The sequence below is a fragment of the Notechis scutatus genome, chromosome 14, assembly GCF_049901735.1.
Source record: "Notechis scutatus isolate UNSWTSFEM ecotype Mainland chromosome 14, rNotScu1.2, whole genome shotgun sequence".
Lineage (NCBI taxonomy): Eukaryota > Metazoa > Chordata > Lepidosauria > Squamata > Elapidae > Notechis > Notechis scutatus.
In genome coordinates, this window is record NC_142022.1 from 10,502,264 (window position 1) to 10,517,097 (window position 14,834).

A 14,834-nucleotide genomic window follows, 5' to 3' on the forward strand; every position below is an offset into this window, starting at 1 on the left:
CTTGGCCCCTGAGGGGGAACCAAGGTTAGTCTTTGCCATCTTGTTCATCACAAAGGTTCAAAATGGCAATCAAGAGCCTGTGGATGCAAAAGAGGCCAGAACCAGCCATTCTCCTCACAGCCAGCAATCATGGCCTTTGCAGGAGAGGAGAAATTGGATTGCCTAGTTGGAGGGATCTGGAGCCCCCAATATTGTGTGTATTCTTAAAAAAAAAAAGGACGTTGGGAAAGGGGAGAGAAGGCCCACCATGAGGGAGGAAAATGGCCGCTTGGGGCTGCTTTCTCCCTCAAACACGAGGCGCGTTTTCGCCTTTCCCGCCTTTTTTCCTCAGGCAGCCCAACCGTTGCCCCTCCCCCACCCCCTGGCTTTTCCTACCTTTGTTCAAAACAGGCACGGCTGCTGATTGGAGCCCTGCCCAATGACGTCATGCAGGATGACATCACATCTCTATGATGTAATGCGCCCCCTGTTGGGGATGCTCTATCTAAGTTGGAATCACCTCATTTTTATATAGAGATAAGATATAGATATAGGTATCTGGTGATGACTTGTAAACATGCCTTTAAAATTATGTATTATTATTTAAAGATTGTTTTATTTTTTGGCCACCCATCTCCAGCATTTATATTTAAAACATATGTTTATCAGCTAAATTCATATAGTTTTCTGTGTCATACACGGGGCTTTTAATATAAGTGTTTAAAGGCAATTTTAAAAGCATCCTTAAAAACCCGAAGGCAATTGTGGCCAGCTGTCTCCTTCTAGATGGGTTGGGACTACAAACCCCATCTCTACCCCAAAATCAGCATGTTCAGAGAAGGGTGAGTTGTTGAATGCCCACCGTCTCCCAGGTCAAAGAAGGGATGAGGGGGGAAAATAATGCTGTGACTACAATCCCCATCATTCATGATGGGGGATAATGCTTAATGTGCTATCTTTTTCAGGGCTAGGGTAGAATTATGCTTTATTCTAGCTCCTGTATTCTCTATCCTTTTTTCTTCCTTTTTTTGGTCAAGGGAACAACACACCAACATTAAACCACCATGGAATCAACAAAGCACAGCAAGTGGGTTTTCACATCACAATAAGCCACGATTTCTTGAACATGCATTGCCTTTAATAACCTTTAATACAGGCCAAGGTTAAATACATTTCGAATTATATTTCATCCAGGTTCAGAAAGGATCCAGCATACGTTGCAAGAAGAACAAAAAATCTCCATTGCTGGAGGTTTTCAAAAGATTGAACAACTATTTGTCCGGGATAGTATAAGGTCTCCAGTCTTGGGCAGAGGGTTAGACTAAATGACCTCCAAGGTCCCTTCCAGCCCTAAGATTCCATGTTTCTAATGTCGTATTCCATGCAATGGCTCCAAGCAGTGAAAATGTTCTTCTCTTCCTCATGTTAAATGAGTCCAAAGTTCAACTTATATGCATTTGACTCTTTCCAGATAAGAAACTGTCTTGCAAATGGCTGAACTTTAAATAAGACTTTGGTTTAAATTCCTGAATGAAGATTATGGACGTTGTTTTTACTCCATCCCGTTTTCAGGTGGCCCGAAATGGAAATCCCTGACAATTACCCAGCTCTCTGCTTGCTCAAAGCAGATTGGCAGACATTACGTGATTAACCGATTAAGCCTGGCGGTGCCCCAGGGATCGTTAGCAAATTCCAAACTAAATCCAGATAAACCCTCATTTGGGCAGCTTGTCTTAGATCTACCAGGTGGAGCCGAATGGAAGATCTGGGTTTTGGTGATCAATCGCTCTTCTCGAATGCAACAGTTAGATATATATATATATATTTCAAGGCTAAAATTAGCTGCCTAATAGTTAGCTGCCTCAAGCGAAGAGAATATCCACTGCAAAGTGGAGATGCCATCATCTACATTAACGGGTATGAGCAGTAGCTGGCGATGCCGCAGCGATTCCCTTGATTTCTTGCAATTTTAATATAGCCTTCAAGGCCAAAATTGATTCCCCAACTGTTGGAATAAAAAAAAAAGGAAAATAATGAACATATGCTTTAGGAATGAGCTTTCTTAAGTAAGGAATCTAAATGAGGATGCAGTGTGGTGGGCTGGGAATGCCACTGATATTGCTCAAATTATATAGGATTTCTTTGGCGTCTGAAAAGTTAGATGCTTTGATTGACAAGGGGCAAAAATAAGCAAGATGCCAGTGCCATCTACTAAGGAGTGGTGGCCTCTTGCAAATGCATTTTGGTATAATGCAATGTTTGACTCCAGTCTGCAGAGCAGGGATGTGTTGAAAATAACCTAAATTAAGTCCTAAGCAGGATGCTTATTTGTAGCAAAGAATGTGTTTATATTTAAGACCAAAGCATCTTAAAATAACTATGCCTGATTATTAATCCTGGTTTAGACACTGAAACTGTCCAAGGGCTGGCATACCTGTTTTTCACAAGCCAGTACTCCATGCCATTCTCCTTTCCGTATCCAACCACAAGGACAGCATGATTCAAATGCTGATTGATGCATTTGGCATCATTATAAACTCCTATTTGGAAAAAAAGTTGGAATCACTTGTAAGTGTTTATCAGGAACCCAGGATCCCAAACTCACAAAATCTTGTTCATTTAACAGATCAGCGTAAATGCTGGTGCACTCCGTCTTTCTGTGTGTCTGAATGTTAAGACCTCACCTCTCCTATACAGAAAGAACGTTGGCTGGTTTGCATTGACGGCCACTGACACTGGTCCGATTTTGGCTACAGCATCCTGCAGGTAAGTCTCATTTCCGGACGGAAGCAAGATATATTTAGAACAGGTAGCAGCTCGTGCAGCGGGATTATAACGACATAGCCCATCCTGCAGGAAGCGGGGAAAAGTTCAAACTGGTTTTCCTTCTAAGTAAACCCACATATTTGTGCCCCACTCAACTCCAGTGTTTTTCCTTCTGGCTTATTTCTTAAATAACCATAATTTTGTTGGCGTTTAAAACCCCAGCCTCTTCCAGGTTGTAGGTGAGGCCAACACCTTTGGGAGGTGCAAAAATTTATGGCTGGAACTCAGCCCAACCATAGTGACTGTAAAACATAAATGCATGTTGCATTGGGTGTCTTGCAAAAACAATATTTTAATTAAAGTAAAATAAATGGGTCTGGAATCACAATAAGCATTTCTCCACCTCAGTTTGGTCAGCAAAAGCATGATGAGGGATAAATGTAATTTTTATAGTGGTGATAAGGATTGAGAAAATATGTTAAAATATCACTGCTTGTAATTGATGGTTGATTCATTCCATTACAATTTAATACTATGACATAGTCACCTCTTTCGTTGCTTCAAAAGGTGCAGATGCCATCTTGATAATGCTCCATTTGATGTGAATGAAACAAAAAATATATCTTTTAAGATGGAGTAGCCATTCCTTCTGAATTATTCCTCTGTTTTCCTTAAAGTTGGATGATTACACAGAAGCGCAAATGGATCTTATGGCACAATCCTATAAATTATGTTTGCAACAAGTAGCAAGGGCTTATTTATGTTGCTGTGTGTAGGTTTGCAACCTCCGTTGAGGAAGTCAGGGAAATGATTAAATGTGCCAGGTTTAATTACAACACTCCTCACGCTTTGCAAACCATCACGGAAGAAGACCAAAGATAGAATTTAGACCACGATTGTCCAATGTTGATAATTTTAAGATCTGTGGACTTCAACTCCCTGAATTCCCCAATCAGTTATACATGGCTGGCTGGGGAATTCTGGGAATTGAAGTCCACAGTTCTTAAAGTTGCCAAGATTGGACACCCCAATTTAGAGCAAAGTTGCAAGTAATTTTCTGCAATAATAACCACACAAACCTTGGCCTTATATGGATAGGAAGCCTCGGAGTTGATTCCTTTATTATCTATGATATACTGGAAAGCAGCAGGCATATAACCTCCATTACAGCCATGGTTCCCATAGAAACTGGAGCAATCGACAAGATTCTGCGAGCTAAGCGACTCCAGTTTCCCAGTCTTGAGTTTTAATTGAGCTTCCAGGGCACCAACAGCACTGAAGGCCCAGCAAGCACCACATGAATACTGAAAGACAGAGAGGGTCAAAATCAGTTGCAGAAAAATATCCTGAACAGACGGATGGATGCTTAACAGTCCTTCTCACCTGGTCTTTAACACTCGTGACGCATCCTTTGTCCCTCCAGTCTATGGACTCAGGAATGCCGATGCCGATGCCTACGTTGGATTTGTGCGACGTGGAATTTCGGGTCCACCAGGATGGGATCTTCAAGCCGGTCCGGACCAAAGACACTTCCTCACTGGTCTGTGGAAAGATCAGAAATACATGCATTAATTTAGCCAAAAGAAGGAATAACAGAAGAGCAGAATAACAGAATAATAGAACAGTAGAATAGCAGAATAACAGAATAAAAGGAGGTCTTGGAGGTCTTCTAGACCAACCTCCTGCTCCCTAAAATAATTCAACCTGCTGTATTCTTTAATCTTCACCATTTAGTGGCAATATCATTTAGTCCTGCCCAGCGTCTAATAGGCGTAGTTACCAAGCCATTTAAATGTCCATTAACTAAATCAACATGGCTAACCATATCTCCCAAGTTATTCATGCCAAGTTCATAAGAATGCAGGCCCAGCGAATATTCGAGATTGTGCAGTGCGATAAATTGTACGTTTTTTTCCCAAGTCATTCGGCGCAGCTCTTCCTGATTCTGAGAATTAAAGCAGAAGTCACAATTAGCTGACAAGAAGACCTTGCTTTGAAAAAGAAGTGTGTACTTCTTATTTTTGTCTGCAGGACTTACTGCTGAGTGCTCTTACCGTATTTTGGTACTCTTTGCCGTATTTCTTCTTCCATAATTCCCAGTACTTGTTCAGCTTGGGATCCCTGAGCCACTGGGGTGCCGACGCAACAATAACACAAAAGGCCATCAGCCAAACGTGTATCTCCATCCTGTTGAGATATTGGATTATAAACCAAGAGAAACACTCAAATTTGGAACATAAGCTTGAGAGAAGGCTGCCTTGCAACCACCACAGATGTCCATGGCTCATATGAATCCTAACAATGATCCATCACTGTTTGTGATCACTCTGGATTTCTTCAAGTCAGAACATGCCAGAGGAACGATTGTTTAACTCTCTTTTTTCCATGCAAGTCAAGAAGGAAGCCCATTTATATAGTTGAAGTGCTGATTATTTATGCTTGTAAGAACATTTCTTTGCACAATGCAGCAATGGTGTTCAGTCAGAAGTTTTTACTATCTTGGAGCTACAAGGTCTAATGTCTGTTGTGATCAAATTACTGGAGACATCGTGCAATCTCCCAAAACCACTTGGATAAATCTACTCCTAAATACACTTTAACAAATGCAGGATACCCTCAAAGGAATCTCGCTTTGCTTCTTACAAAGAAATAGTGAAGTCCACCAGGCAAAATATTACCACACTTTTAATCACATCACTGAGTTTGCTCACAATGCAAGGAAGATAAAGCACTATTTAATTTATTTGTTAAGAAAATGTATATGGCCTCCCAACTCACTCACAGTGACTCCAGGCAGCTTCCAAAATTAAAGCAAGCAGTAAGTCGAACACTCGCTGGAAGATGGAGAGGTTGTATCCCAAATAAATATTTTAATGATGTGAAAAGTTTCTTATCCACCACATTTCTGTCAAGTCTTATGTGAAATTGGAGAATATCGTCTTTGAATTAGGCTGCTTGGAAAACATCCAAAGAATCAAGAAGATTGTACCTCCAGTTTCTTAAACCTAACACATCTTTGCGAATTAAGACCCAGCTCATATTTAATTTTTGCTAAAAGAAATACACTCAGAACAGGAAGAATTGTTCACCATAAAAGTAATTAATCCGTCACAAAGTATCTTGGCTGTAAGTTCCTGTTAGATCCAGGTTTGGTAGCAAATTCCTTGTTTCCTTACTTGTTAATAGGAACCCCCGATGAAAAGATACCCAGTGTTATCCAGAGATTCAAACCTTAAAGTTAACCTTCTTGCAAATCTCCTTTGGCGGAAAAACAAACTTTCTCGCCCTGCTCAAAGAAAGTGTTGCAAGGAAGAAGATGGCCTTCTAACCTACCTGAACATCTTTCAGCTGGCAGACGTTTCCAAATCGTAGTCGCCCAATGTCTGACCCCCCCCCTCAGAGAATAATCTTCTCTTTTCTTCCAATTGTTTGCTAAGTCCGTAGCCGAACACAGCTGCTCACCAAAGTAGCAGCAGTCCAATGCTGGTGCCGACAGGAGACTATCAATTTATTACCCTTGTCACATGAGCTTCCTCCTAAAAAGGAAATGGGCTGTGATTTTCACTTTCAGTCAAACCAGAAATGATCTGAGTCTTCTCTCTTTTTGCTTGCTGGGTTTTACCAGGTTTTTTTTTTTGCTCATCCTTTAAGGGGATGAAGCTTGGACGAAAGACACAGGTGAGCTTGAGATTTTGCCAAGAAAGATCAAGATGACAGGTTTGCGCGGAGGGGGTCGATTTCATGTTGAAAAGCCTGGCTGCCCCTGGGCAAACATGAACACACCCAATGTTCCCTGAGGCGTGTTACCTTGGTAAGACGTGTAGACTTTAAACTTAGGATAGGCCCATCCCAGTTAGCCCTAAAGCTAGGGGACTGGAGGTTAAAATGTAGGAAGAAGGGTTGCAAGAACTGGGTCTGTCTAGGTAATGAAAAGAAGGACTAAGGGTGACATGATAGCCCTGTTCCAATATCTGAGGGGCTGCCCCAAAGAAGAAGGGGTCCACCTATTCCCCAAAGCACCTCAAGGCAGGACAAGATGGAAACTTATCAAGGAGAGAAGCAACTTAGAATTAAGGAGAAATTTCCTGCCAGTGAGAACAATTGAACCCTTCTAGCTTGCTTCAAGAAGTTGTGGGTGCTCCTACACTGGAGGTTTTTAAAATGAGACTGGACAACCATTTGTCTGAAATGGTGTAGGGTTTCCTGTGCTTGAGGAGGGGTTGGACTAGAAGACCTCCAAGGTCCCTTCCACATCAATTATTCTGGATATTCTTTCTTTGATTACTTTCTGGACTCAGATCCCATGTTTGTAAGTCACCGTTTACCTCTGTGTGGGGTGTGTGTGTGTGAACCTAACCCATCATGATTTATTGGTTCAACTGCCCTGAAGAGTTCATGCACAACCTGAGCCCAGATGCAATTGAGCCTTAGTTGCTGGGGTGTGACAGTGCGGCCCACTTCAGAAGCCAAAAGCTTGAAGCCAACTGCTGTTGTGAGGTCAGGAGAAGAGTTTGTCAAGCTCCGCTTGCTTTCAGCACAATTGAAACAGGAGCTACGAAAGCTACAACCTTCGTCGCACTCTTGGATCAAAGAAACTCATTGCTAGGTCAGGCAAGGAGACCCCAGAGGTCACAGTTTACCCCAGAGGCCTTTGTGTACAAAGGGGTGTGAGTGAAAATGCACAAACTTCCCTTTCTTCAAAGAGATGCAGCTGGTAACTACCAAAAGGAACAGAAAGGAGGAACAGAATTTGCAACCGGATCCTCCCTCCAGCTGCAAAACCCCAAACCAAGGGGGGACCATGTTTTCTTCCAGAGAACAGCTTGTCAGGATGGGCAAATAAATGCACCATTTAAGAATATCCTCCTTGGACCAGGTGTATTCATTAGTCATGTAGGGATTTGGGGGCTGGGAGAGAAAGCCACGCGTAACCATAAATATCTTATTTTAGTGAACCATCACACACAAATGCTTTTTTTTTTTAACACCTGGGTAGATTTTCATTTTTTCTGCTTGGAGGGAGGGAGGAATTCATGTGTCCATTTCCTCATTTGCATGCTTGCAAGAATAATGCACTTATTCCTGGTTTGCACAATTGGAGGCGGGTATGTAAAAGCCCTTGTTTCTTAGGCATCAATTTTTCCTTCTCCGGGTCACAACTTCCAAATCCTGTTTGGGAAACAGGCTTTCTCTTTCCATGCTAATAGGAATGTGATCCCAACACTGGTTTTCTTTGCAGATACCCCAGCCTCTAGCAGAGATCCAGGAATTCAGTGGCATTCGATACCCCAGTTCTGCACGCACACACATTATAAAATGATTATGATTTTTACTTTTTTTTTTTTAGCAGTTCTTACTTCAGAAGCCAAGAAAATACTTCAAGACCAAGGTTTTCCAACTGGATTTTTCTATTTGAAAGTTATGTCTCCTAGGAAGACAGCTCTCTAACTTTTGCAAAGAAAAAAAAAGGCAGCAACAATTTATTTTTAAAAAACTGGAAGGTTAGATCTTTTTAATACACTCTCTCAGCACTGCTTACGAAGCCAAATGGGTCCTTTGTGTATCGGTGGTCCCTCTCGTTGGCTCAGGAATCCAGCCCTTGGCCAAGGAAGGACCAGGATCTGCCATCAGGTTTGGCCACCATCGCTCACATCTTTGGGAAGCTGGCTAAGTTGGCAATTCCACAGGCATTGTCCATATTCCTGGCCATGAAGATGTAGCCTTTGTCACCCCACTCTTCTCCCCAACTGTGATGGAAAAATAAAATAAAAATTAGACTTCAAAATCTCCACCAGCTTTTCTGTTTGGTCATCCAACTTCGTAGGGGTTAAGTGACATTTGGATTATGAAGTTTTTATTTGTGATTAAAGATAGTTTTCCCAGTACATTTTTTCCCCCTTGATTTCGGGGAGGTTATTATTATAATTTTTACATATAACGTAAGTTGCATTAGGGTTTTTCGGTGGTTACCTACACCAAAATACAGAGTTTGGTGCCCCAGAAGGTATTTAATCAGATAAAATGGGAGGTAAATTGAGCAGTACCTGTTTTTCACAATCCAATGCTTGGTGCCCTTTTGGCTCCCGTAACCCACTGCCAGGACAGCGTGATTGATGTTACCGGCATTGCAGTTTTCGTCGTAATAAACCCCTGAGAAAATCAGAAAGAGAAGCCTTCAATTTTGGAGAAACCAACTTCCTTTTTACTGCCAGATCCTGAGCATCTTTGGGGCTGGGGAGATAAGGCTTCTCTCGATGTCTCAGGATGAGTGAAAAGGTCCGTTTCTCTATCAGCAGTGAATTAAAGTCCACAGAAGGATGGGGAAGGTTTCGGGAGTCCAATCTACGGAAAACACTCCACGGATTCAAGAGGAGGAGCCCCCAAGGGGGCTTCCTGTGCCCCAGGTGGGCAGGGTGGCTTCCCCCGTCTCACCCCAGTCTGGACAACTGGCTTCTTTCCTGACTCACCTCGGCTGTAGAACTGGAAGGAAGACAAGCTGGCATCGATGCCCACCGAAACAGGGCCGATCCGGGCTACGGCCCTTTTCAGAGCCCTCTCGTTGCCCTCCGGGATCTCTCTGAAGCCACGGCACTTGGCAGCCTTACCAGTGGGATTATACATGCAGCTTTCATCCTACGGAGAAGGAAAGAGGGAGGATTTCCACATTGGAGTCCCTCGCTTCAGGTCTTCTGCCATTGGCAGGTTCCCTCTCCAAGCAGCACCCTCCAAACTCTGTCCAGTTCCTCAGATCCTCCCCTTTCCAGAAGACCAAGGAGCCGAGAGGCCATCTGAATGGCGATGCTGGTTGAAATAGGAGGCTGGCCCCTACCTGGCCGATGTAGGGATAAGAGACGTCCGAATCGATTCCCCGGTTATCCTTCACGTACTCAAAGGCGTTGGTCATGTAGCCCCCACCGCAGCCGCTGTTGCTGGTGACGCAGTCCACGAGATTTTGGGGGCTGAGATTAAGCACTTTGCCCGTCTTCTTCTTCAGCTGCCCCTCCAGGGCGCCCACCGAACTAAACGCCCAGCAAGACCCACACTGGCCCTGCCAAGGGAGAAGAACAGTTGCCAAACAGGAGGAATAAACCCTGCATGTTGACACGGCTGTGTGTGTCTGTGTGTATCAGGTTTGTTTTATTTATTTATTTTCCACAAGCACCCCTGGATTACTGGTCTGCAACCAAGCAAAAAGCAGAGAACCTCTCGGAGAGGCTGGTGAAATGTTATTCGTTCAACCTCTAGGAATAAATAATTTTTAAATATCTCAGAATGGACCAACCAAACAGGATGAAGCACACAAGGGAAGATCTTGACAGAGATGCAATGGGAGCTCCATCAAACAAGCATCAGCCCATGAAAACGACCAGCGGGGCTTTACCTGGTTTTTGACTGGGGTTACGTAGCCCTTTTTCCGGTAATCGACAGCATCTGGAACTCTTTTCTCCCAATCAGGAACGTAAAGAGTCTCGTTATTTTGGGTACGAGAGGGAGGGACTTTAAGCCCCATCATCTTCTGAACGACCTCCTCACTGGTCTGCAGACAGGAAAAAAGAGGAAGAGGAAGAAGGGGAAGATGGCTAAGCCGAACACGGGATGCTGATCTCCTCTGATAAAGCTGTCCGGTTCATGGCGGCTTTTACACCTGGAACCACAAAAACGACCTTCTCCAAATTGTTCCCTAAGCCTCCATAGATCCCATCATCCCCAGCCGGCTGGAAAGCCTCCAGACAGAAAGGGCCACCAGAGAAGACAACTCCACCCACACCTGACTTCCTAAAACAGTGCAAAGGTCTGACTCTTTAATTGGACGAGATCTCCAAGGTCCTTTTCAACTCTATTGATGCATTTTCTGTGGTTGGAAGATTAAGCAGCACACTTTCTGAGAGAGAAAGAGAAAATGCAAATGAAGAGACCAAAACTTATAAGAGAATATAATTACATGCCCCAAATGGAAAAAATAGTTTGAACGTGTCATGTGAGTCACAGCTTGGGCATCGATGCCAAATTAGAACAGGCGCATGTTGGAAAAAAGAGAAGCGTTTGCTTCAATATCAGCTCAGGCATCCCAACCAGCAATGAGGGAAATTCTGTGGATTTTCCATGTCAACGAATTGCACAGCAATTCTCGCTTTCGGTTTGGACCATGAGATTATTCGCCCAGAGAAGATGGGAGTAATTTCTATCTGTCAACCTGGTTTCTTTAGCGTGGAGAGGAAAACTGCAATGAAAATTAGTTTTTTCAGCTAGCACAAAGGCGTAATTTTAAACCCGCAGCATCATTATCATTGAGCAAGCTTCCCGTTTTGATTATTAGAGGAACCGTCGCGTCTTACCATATCCCCCAGGTGGTTCATGGCCAGTTCAAACGTGTGTCTTCCCAGGGAGAATTCCAAATTATGGGTGTTGATGTATTTCAGGTTTTTCTCCCATATGACCCTTCGGGGAATTTCTTCCATCTGTTTAAGATGCCCAGGCAAAAGTTAGACTCAAAAGACACAGCCGACATCCACGTGGCAAAATTGTTTTTTTTGTTTTGTTTTTTGGTCTGGATTCCTGAATGTTACACAGGGAGCACTTCTGTGCCCCAAAGTGCTAGTCACTTGTTTAAACATGAGGATGACATCCCTACATTTTATTTTGCTTTCTCAAGAATTTGTGCAACACTTTTTAGAGGCAGGAATACAAGCCTGGGAACAGATTTTATCTACGGCACCCCTGGAGGTAGAATTGGGTAAGACTTTGAAGAAGAGTTCTGTTTTCCTTCACCGGACAGGTCTATAAATCAGATTTCTTACTCACATGGGCTCCCCTGAGATTTCAAACAGGATCTTTCCCAGCCCAGCAAGAAGATGCTAAAAGTTTTACCCGGATTTTTGGCCCGCAGTGCATGTACACAGCTTGCTTTACAGCCTTTAGTCTAAAAAGGAACTAAGAGTCTAGTCCTCATCATCTTGAATTAGGCTTGGCTTATAAATTTAAGCCTGCCTACTTGTCTGTTCATCTCATCTGGGAAGGCTGCCCTCAGCTGGCTCTTTTAGGTGGCACAAAGAAGCCGTTGGCACAGCAGGGCTGAATTTGGCACAATCGGATTTCACGCCCAGCTGACAGCCTGGCAGCTTCCGGGTCCTTACCTTGCCGTTATAATCCTTCCGGTGAATTTTCTTCCAAAGCTCCCACTGAGAATCCAGCATTTTGTCCAGCGAAGACTCCATGGCTACCACGTTTGCCACAGGCAGCACTGTGGCTAACAGAAGGACGAGTGACCGCATTCTGGGGGGATCAAACAGGACACACACACACACCACGGGAAAGTTCAGGGATTGTGCCAAAAAGGGTTTATTGGACAAGCCCCAAGGATACGGTTCCCATTTGAAATTTTCCCTCCCCCCCAATCTTCGCTCCCCCTCCCCTTCTTTCTTCCAAAAGGAAACCCACAGCTGGTTTCTGTTATGGAGATACTTCGCCATTTTCATCAGAACAGACGTCTGTCTGCCCAGGCAGCCAAAGAGAAACTTAAAACCTCAAATTAGAAGTAAGGATGAAGCTTTTTCCTCCCAATTTATCTGGTGTACAAACAGAGGACAAGGCAGCTTGTTTTCTGACTTAAAAATTAAATAGCTCCTCCCGCCTCACTCTTCCTTTTAAGGGTGGAAAATTGTTTTTCCAGTGTCACGTGAAAGTTTTTTTTTCTCCCTTCCCCTAAAAGCATGAAAACGATGGCAAAACAGGATAGAGATCCGAAGGCCTCTGGATGCAATCCGAGATAAATTAAGAGTTGAGAAACTCTTCTCCAGGGGCATCAGACAAAGGAGGCAACCTTAGGGCCTTTGAACTTTTCATTTACACCTCTTTTTCCCATCGTTTAGAAGTCCTGCAACTTTGGCAGCTGGACTCGACACTGGCTTCTTGGGGGGGGGGGGAGCGGGTGACTTTGTGCTTGAACCCGTGTCCCCAATGGACTAGATTCCCATCAGGCTGAGAGAGAGCACTGGATCCCTCTTCCCAGCTCCCTTGAGGAGGACCTGGCTTGCCTTGTGAAAGGGCTGCAAGGAAGTCTGCTCACTCCCCCACCTTGGAGAAAAGCCCCATGCCTGGAATCCATGCTCCCTGGCTTACCTGTCCCAGAAATCGCTGTCTCCTCAGCAGAAACGAGAGTCAAAGGCCAGCTCTGGTGCAAGATGATCTCTCTGGGGCAGCCACTCCAAATAGGAAGAATCTCAGCTGCCTGGTTTGTTTTTATGGTGAGACAGCTTGGGGGGGCCGGGGGGGGGGAGTAGTTGACAGTGGAAAATCTGCAGCACTGATCTCATGCAGCTTATGCTCCAGTCGGCCGGGTGAGCAAGGCGGTGAGTGAGGCAGACATCCTGTGCGGGAACCAGGGCAGGGGAAGAGGGGTTTTTTGGGGGGGGAGGGCTCAGCTGCCTCACATGATCCCCTGGCTAAAAATCACATCGGGGGATTTTGATGCGCAGAGAGGAAACCAGCAAACCCGGAGATCTGGTCGGATGCTTCCTCATTACAAAGCAATTTGGGGGAACCATTATATAGAACATGGAAAGAGAATGTGAACAAGTAAAAGAAGGAAGGCATTAAAGAAAAAGAAAAAACACCTTTTCCCAAGCTTGCAAGATCTTCTTGCAAAGTTGCAGGATTTTTGAATCACAGCTTTTATGGCTCAGCTGCTTTATGCGCCCACCCCAAGCTAACAAATCCTGATTTAGGGACAATTTTTGGAGTCAGGAGGGGGAGTGGAGAAAGCAAGCCAATTCTCCCCCAAATTGGAAAGATTTTTCTTTCTCTTCTAAAGCTCGCCAAACTTTGGAACGTCCGTTCCCATGCAAGATGCTTCAAGGCTGGTCCGATCTCAATAATTTCCTCATTATTCCATGGGAGGATCCAGTATTTCCTTCTTGATCTACAAACTGTCAAGAAAACTCTCTTTCCCCTTCTGGTCCATGCACCAATCTCAATCAATCGCCTTTTTCGGGGCAATAAATAAAAACCAAGATTTTCTCTGCAGGTTTTTATTTATGGAACCCAGAAACGGCTGGGTTTTTTTCCCTCCTCCGTTGTCCCAGGTTTCGAATCAAATTAATCTAGCCATCTCAAGGTCTGAGAATTGGAAGGACAAGAGAGTTCTGTTCAGTTTCGCTTGCAGAAATGTGTGTATTTCTCATATTTTTCTCACAACTCCCGACACCATCCATCCTTGGGACTGAAAGCGGTTTCATTTCTTGCCAGGTCAAGAAGTTGGTTGCGGTTTGTTCTCTTGTGCCATTTTAGGAACTCATGTGATGGGGCGAGCATGAATTGGCGGCTTGACACGCCAGGTGGAGGACAAAATGCAGAAGCGATTCAGGGCCCAGCTTTCATTTGCCAACAGGATCTTGAACCAAACCTGCAACCCACAAGGCAGAGGGGCCAAGCATAGTTGTGTTACCAATTTAGGCATCCTCGTCAATGCTTTGACAGAAGGCATGATGTAGCTTGTTGGCCTTTCCCTGCATGGGTGTTTGTCTTGCCTGTCTTGATCAGGATTTTGGGTCTAGAAGTTAAGAAATAAAACAATGACATTCAAGAACAAGAAAATAAATGTTCTTGACTTCTAACTGCCAACTGGGAGACCTGATGAGTCTGGTTTGTGGATTTAAAAAATCATTCAGCTCTTTCTGGATATCTGTAACTCCAATTAAAAAGTCATTTTGTTCCAGTCAAATCTCAGCAGGTTTTGTCCTAAGTAAACCTCCCACAAGATCTGAGATGGAAACTTCTCCAATCTCAGAAAGAAATCTGGAACAATTTTAGCCACTCGCAGACACTTCCATCGAACAAGCAGCCATGTTAAAAAATCCTTTGGCACGAAAAGCAACTTACAAATTTGTACGGCTGTATTGGAGCAACCTTGGAGCGTGAAGGTACAAAAAGGACAGGGCTTTTTAAGACTTGTTGGCTTCCAAGGTGACCCGGGATCCTGAGCTGTTTTTCCTACCATGACTAAGGCAACCAAAAATGTTTTTTAAAAGGAAAAAACCATGACGAGGAAGAAAAAATAAATAAAAAATAAAAACACGTGACTGAGTCACGCA

The 14,834-nt window shown here is 43.9% G+C and overlaps 2 protein-coding genes across 3 annotated transcripts; both read right to left on the reverse strand.

Moving 5' to 3' along the window:
• Positions 1 to 1,095: 1,095 nt before the first annotated feature.
• Positions 1,096 to 6,289, reverse strand: CTSS (cathepsin S). Its single transcript, XM_026687934.2, has 8 exons — positions 6,079 to 6,289; positions 4,800 to 4,932; positions 4,568 to 4,690; positions 4,129 to 4,287; positions 3,825 to 4,049; positions 2,664 to 2,829; positions 2,414 to 2,519; positions 1,096 to 1,984 (listed from the first exon to the last, which is right to left on the reverse strand). The coding sequence occupies exons 1-8, from the start codon at positions 6,084 to 6,086 to the stop codon at positions 1,885 to 1,887; spliced, it is 1,020 nt and encodes a 339-aa protein (XP_026543719.2). The 5' UTR covers positions 6,087 to 6,289; the 3' UTR covers positions 1,096 to 1,884.
• Positions 6,290 to 8,135: 1,846 nt separating this feature from the next.
• On the reverse strand, positions 8,136 to 13,266 carry CTSK (cathepsin K). 2 transcript variants are annotated; one of them, XM_026687938.2, is made up of 8 exons: positions 12,865 to 13,266; positions 11,880 to 12,018; positions 11,082 to 11,204; positions 10,127 to 10,282; positions 9,575 to 9,793; positions 9,213 to 9,378; positions 8,790 to 8,895; positions 8,136 to 8,492 (listed from the first exon to the last, which is right to left on the reverse strand). In XM_026687938.2, the coding sequence occupies exons 2-8, from the start codon at positions 12,015 to 12,017 to the stop codon at positions 8,393 to 8,395; spliced, it is 1,008 nt and encodes a 335-aa protein (XP_026543723.1). In that variant the 5' UTR covers position 12,018; positions 12,865 to 13,266; the 3' UTR covers positions 8,136 to 8,392. The 2 variants fall into 2 exon arrangements, with proteins under 2 accessions (XP_026543723.1, XP_087799467.1); XM_087943341.1 differs by lacking the exon at positions 12,865 to 13,266 and adding an exon at positions 12,184 to 12,423.
• Between the last annotated feature and the right edge of the window lie 1,568 nt (positions 13,267 to 14,834).

Excerpts from the sequence above, each read along its gene's own strand:
- CTSK (XM_087943341.1), bottom strand. The coding sequence starts at position 12,221 with ATGAAAATGGCGAAGTATCTCCATAACAGAAACCAGCT. Across the intron at positions 10,283-11,081 it reads TGAACCACCTGGGGGATATG|ACCAGTGAGGAGGTCGTTCA; the intron begins GTAAGACGCGAC and ends TCCTGTCTGCAG. Across the intron at positions 9,794-10,126 it reads TAACCCCAGTCAAAAACCAG|GGCCAGTGTGGGTCTTGCTG; the intron begins GTAAAGCCCCGC and ends CTCCCTTGGCAG.
- CTSS (XM_026687934.2), bottom strand. Across the intron at positions 4,288-4,567 it reads TGAATAACTTGGGAGATATG|ACCAGTGAGGAAGTGTCTTT; the intron begins GTTAGCCATGTT and ends ATCTTTCCACAG. Across the intron at positions 4,050-4,128 it reads TCACGAGTGTTAAAGACCAG|TATTCATGTGGTGCTTGCTG; the intron begins GTGAGAAGGACT and ends TCTGTCTTTCAG.